Here is a 7,918-nt window from a genome sequence, read left to right as displayed (position 1 = left end):
TTTGCCAAGAGTGGGGTCCTCCACAATAGGGACAAGGGTCATCAAAGTATGAACAACTTCCATCCGACCCATTTTCATGGAATGATGCCATATTTTTTTTTTTTTTATAAAAATAAAATTCAAGCAAAGAAAACAACTACACTAATATTTACGAATTTGGACCAAAGCAAGCAAGCTTAAATCCCAAACTAACCTAAATACGCCAAATTGTTCCCCGGCAGCGGCGCCATTTTTGATAACGTCCAAATACACTCCTCAAAGAGAAAGTGTACACGGTCGTATGCAATATATTTACCCAACTATGAGTCGGGGTCGATCCCACAGGGAACAATGTGCTAGGCGATTAAGAAAGTAAGGAATTTTTACTAACTAAGCTCTGCCAAACGATAAATGATATTTTGGGTTTTTGAGAAATTTATGACTAATGCGAAAATATATAAACTAACCTAGAAAGCAAGTAAATTGATCAATGGCCACAAGCATGGATACAAAGGAAATTACACTCAAGTAACGATCCAATATATTTTATGATATTACAACTAAGAGCGGGTCTATGTTAATAGATAATGATTTCTAAAATCTCATTGAAAGTTTCTCAACCAAATCAATGAATTTCACTCTAAGCTTTCTCAAGCCTTAGAGTGTGATGTTAAACACAATCAATTCAACCTCAAGTTAACTATCCTATCTCTAGCTCAAGTTATTAGATGGGTTTAATGACCCAAATCCTTGCTATCAAACTCTTTTCCTAACTTTCACTTTCTTTCTCAAGCAAAGTAAAAGTGCTTAGGCACAAATAATGTTTGCAACCATTAGGAGATATTTAAGCATGAAGAGTTAATAGAAAAACAATAAACCCACTTCATTAGAAATAAAAATCATTCAATACATAAGCATAACAAGAGATTCAATCCAAACTTTAATCAAGAATATTTTCATAAACAAGATTCAAGTATTGAAATGAAATACTACACACTTAGATATACAATACAAAACAAGAGATTGAAGAAATGAATTAAAGGTTTAAGAAATGCTCAACCAAATCTTCAAATCTTCAACCCCAAAGTGTGGTGTAGATGAACCCTAGCCTCCAAGCTTGCAAAATGGCAAAAGATGAAAATGATATACCCCAAATCTCTCTTTTGTAGCTGCCCTCTATTTTTCCAAGTCCAAAAAATGTCAAAATCTGCCCCCATATTTCTGTTTTTGCAATTCTGCCCGTTTTTGCAAAACTGTCCACTTTTGACAGTTTTGCAAATCTGTCCCGTTTTTGCAAAACTGTCCAGTTTTGACAGTTTTGCAAAAATGTCCAGTTTGACCTCTTTTTGACTTTCTTTTCACTTGGTTTCTTCCGATCACTCATTTCAGCTACTTGGCTTGTTTTGCTCTATTTTGTTCTATTTTGGTCCATTTTGATCCATTTTGCTCTTTTATGCTCTCCGGGCATCTTTTCCTACAAAACAACATAAAAACACAAAAAGTAACAACAAAAGTGCTTAAGGAGTCACAAAAGCTTAAGGAATTAGCGTCGAATATCGCGTAATTTCACGACTGATCAGTATAACCATCGGTAAGGGCGGGTTAAGGGTGAGCAGGGGCGGATTTAAAGGGGCCCGAGGGTGTTCACCCCAACACCCTCGGCAAAAAATTACAATGTATATATAGGGTAGATTTTATGTGTTTATGTACATATATTAACTTTTGAACACCCTGAACAAATACAAAAGGTTAGTTCAAGCCGTCTAGAGTGTTCAAGATTGTCTCTAGCGTCCTAGGTTCAATTCCCATTGACAACATTATTTTTTATATTCAGCATTTATTGTTTTTTCCGAACCCCCTGAATGAAAATCCTGTGAATTTTTCGAATTCATTTTCTCTTAGACAGTATTGAATATTGTAAAAAAAAAAAAAAAGGATACTAAACTTACATAAAAAGAAAAGAAAGAAAAACTATCCACTTTTTAGGAGAAATAATTTAAAATTTTGAACTAAACTACTCAAATCTTCGTATTAATAAATAAAGTTTTTACAACAACATTTAAGCTAATGTATTGAAAATACATGACTAGCATCCTATTAATTCTTATTAATTCATAATAATATTACTATGTGAAGTAAAAGACGTTATATTTTTAAAAAAATACTACATTAAAAACAACTAGTATGAAAAACAAAAAAAAAAGCAACATTAAATAGTTGTGTATGTGTATATACTTAAGACAACGAATTAAAATTTGACATTTAGGTCATAATTTTATTCAGACGCCCTTAACCACCGAATGCGGGTAAGTTTTTATAAAATGAAAGGTCTCGTGATAACTAATGGGAATTACGTAAGATACATATTTTTAGTACAAGAAAGTGGCGTACTCCTACTGCTAGCAAGGAAATAAACTTAAATTCATTGCCAATATTAGATAGATGAGTAGGCACATACATATATACATACTTAATGCATGTGATATTGAAATAACAAACATAAGAAGCTAACTTTAAATTTTGTAAAAAATTCATAAAAGGGGATTATTCTATTATAGTGTTAGTGAAGTTAAAAAGAAAATATATAATAAAATAGGGAAAATGCCTAAAATACACAAGAACCTTTGTTTGAATTTGCTGTAACATGCCTAATCTTTATGGGGGTCCTATTACCACCTAGATATATTTTTAAGAAATTTCTTTGGATTTATCGAGTGAGCTGGATAACAATTCAAACACGTGCTGAACAAAATGCCAAAAAACAAAGGAGTCCAGTCATTTGACTCTTCGAACAATACAAAAATTTAGAATTCTCTCCTACACTCTTAATTCTTTTCATGGAGAAAGCAATTGATTCTCTTGGAATTTGATTTGAATCACTATATTCTTTCATAATCGAGTCTTGGCTCGTGTCACGTTGGATTTTGGTTTGATTTTTCTAGATAAATGCCGAAGAGATGCTTTAAAAATATATTCAGGGATAGTAGGACCACCGTAAAGGTTAGATGTGTTACAACAAATCCGGGCAAAGATTGGGGTGTATTCAGTACAAATCAAGGTTGGTTCCAACCGTTTCACTAAAAATAATAATCGTCACACATTGCTTAAATTGCCTATTATTTTGTGCTTACGTTAAAGTTTAATATGCAAAAAGTTTTAAAAAAATAACTTAACCTAAAAAATTTTGTTTATTGAATAAACAGGATCGTCGTCAGGCACAAAGCCTATACATCATGGTAAAAAGTCAGTCATGACTACAAATCAAGTTGGTACCTTAAGTAGTGCAGAAGCAAAAACCAGCTATAGTAGCTTGAAAGATGTTCCGAATTGTGAATTTTGTGGAGCCAAAAAGTTTGAATATGAACCGTCTGCATTTTGTTGTAGTAATGGTTCGATTCACTTAATTTCATATCAAATGCCACAAGAGTTAAGAAATTTGTATTTAGGAAACACTGAGGAATCAAAGGAATTTCGAACTTACATTAGAACATACAATAACACATTCGCTTTCACTTCACTCGGAGTAACTTATGATAAAAATTTAGCAAAACGAACTAATGGAGTTTATACCTTCAAAGTCCAAGGACAAATGTACCATTTTATAAATGATTTGGTTCCAGCTAATCAAAGGGCTAAGAACTTACAATTGTATTTCTTTGACAGTGAAAACGAACTGCAAAATCGAATGGCATGCTCAAACAAGCTTAATGAAAAAATTGTGAAATCTTTGATGGACATCTTAAAGTCTTACAATCCTTACTCTAAATTTTTGAAATCTTTAATAAACATCTCGCAATTGTCTGATTTCTACATTGCCCTTAGACGTGATGCTGGTCTAGATCAACGAATCTACAACTTACCAACAGTTTCAGAAGTTGGTGGGATATGGGTAGAAAATGATAATAATAATTGTGTATCCGCACCACATATTCGCATATATACAGAAAGTAATAGAAGTCAAATAGTAAATTACTATTATGGTTGTTATGATTCATTACAATATCCATTACTATTGCCTTATGGTCAAAATGGATGGCACTGTGGCATTAAAAAAATAAAACCTTCAAATGTGAGACCCAACAACCTAATGTATTGTGAACACGAAGAATTTCCCAATGTAAAAAATATGTGTTCAATAGATGGTTTTCTTCATATGGAAGATGAAAACATGCAAAAAGGAAAACGCAAAAGAAATACTGTTTCTTGCCGTGAGTATTATTGTTACAAACTACAAATAAGAAATGATGAAAATATAATTTTGCATTCTGGAAGATTATTTCAACAATATGCAGTAGATGAATGGATTAAAATTGAAAGCCAGCGATTAGATTTCGCTTCACTTAATCAAGATTTATTTAGAATAGATATGTTAGAAGGACTCTTAGATATGTTACGTCATGGCGAAAGAGAAGCTTCGCAAATAGGTAGAAATAGATATCTTCCCCACAGCTTTACAGGAGGACCACGAGACATGCGTCGTCGATATATGGATGCTATTGCATTGGTGCAACGTTTTGGAAAACCTGATATATTTTTTACTATGACATGTAATCCTACATGGCCTGAAATAAAAGCTAATATCTTACAAACAGATGAAGTACAAAATAGACCAGATTTAGTTAGTCGAATATTTCATGCAAAACTAGAAGAGTTAAAAAAGGACATCTTAAGAAGAAATATATTTGGTAAAGTTGCGGCATTTATGTATACTGTAGAATTCCAAAAAAGGGGACTTCCACATGCTCATTTTCTCATTATATTAGATGAAAAATACAAGTTATTGACTCCTGAAGCATACGACAAATATGTTTGTGCTGAATTACCAGATTCTGATACCAACCCTGAATTATATGCACTTGTTACAAAACATATGATTCACGGTCCTTGTGGTGCCTTAAATCTAGCAAGTATGTGTACTAGAAAGAAAGGGTACTGCAAATTTAAGTATCCAAAAGAGTTTGCTGAACAAACAAGCAAGGGAAAAAATTCATATTCAATTTATAAAAGACGAAATACCGGAAAGAGTGTACAAATTAGAGAACAACTAATTGATAATTCATGGGTTGTTCCTTATAATCCATCTTTACTTTGTAAATTTAGCTGCCATATAAATGTAGAGATTTTTTCAGATATAAAAGTTATTAAATACATTTATAAGTACATCTGCAAAGGACATGATAAAATTGCGTTTAATGTACATTCAAATGATACAAATATAGAAATAAAAGAATATCAATCTGCTAGATGGGTATCGCCACCAGAAGTTACATGGCGTATATTGTTGACACCCAATTTTGTCCCGTCTCTCTGCCGAAATACCTATTTTGCGCTTCTAATATTTTTTGGAAAAAATAAAAATATATATATATATTATGTGTTTACTATAATTATTAGCCTCTTATCAATACCGCTATTGCATTATTCTATTAATTATTCTTATTACTATTACCGCATTTTATTATTATTATTATTATTATTATTATTATTATTATTATTATTATCATTATTATATATTACTATTATTATAATTCATAATTTTTTATCATTTCGGCATTTTACCAGCTTACGCACACGCATCGCATTTATCTTTGCATAATTAAATAATAGTATTTATTTTACTGTGGATTTTTCGCAATATTATTGCACTGCTATTACAACGCCATTTTTTATCTAAGCATTAATGACGACATATTCCATATTGAGCAATATTTTAACAGAAGTTATTTAAACAAGTCTTTTATTTAAATTTAGAAGCCAAACTATTTCTTGCTCTCAGTCTGTATTTTGATTTATCGGATTCCAAATCAAAGTCCAATCAACTCATAAATATTTTGACCAGCCCATATTTTCGATCCAAATTTTTTGGACCAGTCCATGTTATAATTTATTAGCCATTCTTTTAATACTCGGTCTAAAAATCGACCCAGTCCATAAATGGACCGGGTTCGACCCATTTTTTACGTGAAATAAGGGAAACCCTAAAAGGGTTCCCCTTCACTTCCCTTATCACCGCCGCACCCCCTCCCTTTCTCTCCCTTTCCCTTTCTCCCTCTTCCACCTCATCGCCGCCTCCACGTTACCCCCCACTGCCACCCCACTGCTTCTCACTCCTCACGCCTTGTCCCCCACCACTGACACCCCCACGCACACGTTCCTCTCCACTACCTCCATCACGCCTCCACTATACCCTGTCCCCACACCACTGCGACTCCCACCGTGCTCACTGTCATCTCCACCTTCGCCTGTCCTCCACTTCCCGTTATACCCGTTTCCTCTTTCTTTCTTCAAGACAAAGGTCAAAAGACCTATAAATGGTGGTAGGGTTGAATCGAAAAGAGGGGGGGATTTTTTTGGATCGAAAAGATACCTTAATACTTCTTGATAGTCAATTCGGAATACAAGTTTTCAATTGTTCCAGTTCCCCTTCAAAATATCGACTTTTAATTTTTCGATATCGTCACAAAATTAAATCCTGTTCTGTTTTTGCTGTGGGTGTTCGTTTGAATCCGAGCATACGCAAGTTCGAATTTCAAAGTGTTTCGAGGTACATCGGAAGCTCGAGCCCCATTTCGCTGCATTTGAAGAAGGTCAGTAAACCTCTCTCCTTCTATTCATTTATCGGTAATTTAAGTACTCTCCTGTTTGTTCTATGCGTTTATATGCTTTATGCGTTTGTTAGTTAATTGATAGGTTAGTCTAATAGTTTGTTAATGTTAATAAATGTTATGTCAGTTTCTGTGTAGATTAGGTGTGTAGTTTCATAAGTTCAGCATGCGTCGGTATGTGTATATGAAGTCCAAGTATCCCTCATATGGTGTGCCTGCTATTAGTTCAATTCATAATGGTTATTCGCTTAATTTGAATCAGTAAATCTTGGTTTGTAGCCGGTGGTGTGATTAGTTTGCCTGATTTAGTTATATAGAGGAGAGGCAATGTTTATATGATTGTGTTGTCTTTTGTTCCCTAGTGCCCAGTTTAGATTTCCTTTCTTTTTATCTGGAGTTTCAGTTCTGTTCCATGGAAAATGTGGTAATCAGGTTAGTTTCGTTTAGTTTCAATAGCATATATTAGAATTTGGGTAGAGACATTTAATTTTCTGCTTGGTTTGTGAGAGTAAGGCATTTATGCACTTTGTTTCATTTACCAAAAAAAAAAAAATCATGAACAAGGCTGTGTTAATGTATAAATTCAAGACCTGGTTTGGCTTGTTTTAACTCAAATTATAGGATTGAGTGCATGTTATTAGTTTGATCCCCCATCTGGTTCTGTCTCAATAAATAACCTGCTCTCTTCCTTTCTTTTTTTTTAAAGAATTTATTTTAGTATCGTTTCCAACTTAAGTATGTTGCTTCCAATAACTGTGCTACTCTCTTTTGGATTCTGAACTATGGCAGATTCAGAGAATCATTTAGAATTGAAGCTGACTAGTTAAATAAATCTAATGTGATGTTGTGCATATTTTAACAGGTCTTCTTTGATAAGAAACAAGTATCCAAATTTCCTACTTTAAAGATTGATTCTCATTCTGTCTGGTCATATGTTTATGCTTGGCATTCTTATTTCACCTCCTACTTTAAAGGGAAGAAAGTTTAGGTCCTTAATCTCATCTAGGAGGTTTTGTCTGCCTTCATTGTGTTCTGGTCCAGTTTGGAGCCATGTTTGAAGTTTCTTGATTGATATTTAGTTTGCATTATACTTATAGTAATCCTATTAGTTTAAACGCATCCGAGAGCATCATGTAATCTGTCCATGTTAAGCATGTATCTTGTGTTAGTTGAATAATCTAACGTAGAGTCCCGATATGTTAAGTCTTGAATCTGACTGCCAATATGTGTTAGTCTAGTTTTGATTATCATCTGTCTGAATATTGGTTCTATTGGTCTATTATTATGGTAGATGTAATGCTATGATTGGTTTGATTAAATTTAGGAGTTGAATG

The 7,918-nt window shown here is 33.4% G+C and overlaps 1 protein-coding gene across 1 annotated transcript; it reads left to right on the top strand.

The window, feature by feature from the left end:
- The first annotated feature begins 3,229 nt into the window (after positions 1-3,229).
- LOC132637055 (uncharacterized) lies at positions 3,230-7,407 on the top strand. The gene is made up of 3 exons (XM_060354203.1): positions 3,230-4,886; positions 6,947-7,016; positions 7,374-7,407. Exons 1-3 carry the CDS (start codon positions 3,230-3,232, stop codon positions 7,405-7,407), a joined length of 1,761 nt encoding a protein of 586 aa, XP_060210186.1.
- Positions 7,408-7,918: the final 511 nt, after the last annotated feature.

The sequence above is a fragment of the Lycium barbarum genome, chromosome 4, assembly GCF_019175385.1.
Source record: "Lycium barbarum isolate Lr01 chromosome 4, ASM1917538v2, whole genome shotgun sequence".
Taxonomy (NCBI): domain Eukaryota; kingdom Viridiplantae; phylum Streptophyta; class Magnoliopsida; order Solanales; family Solanaceae; genus Lycium; species Lycium barbarum.
This window is presented reverse-complemented; position numbering and strand designations above follow the sequence as displayed.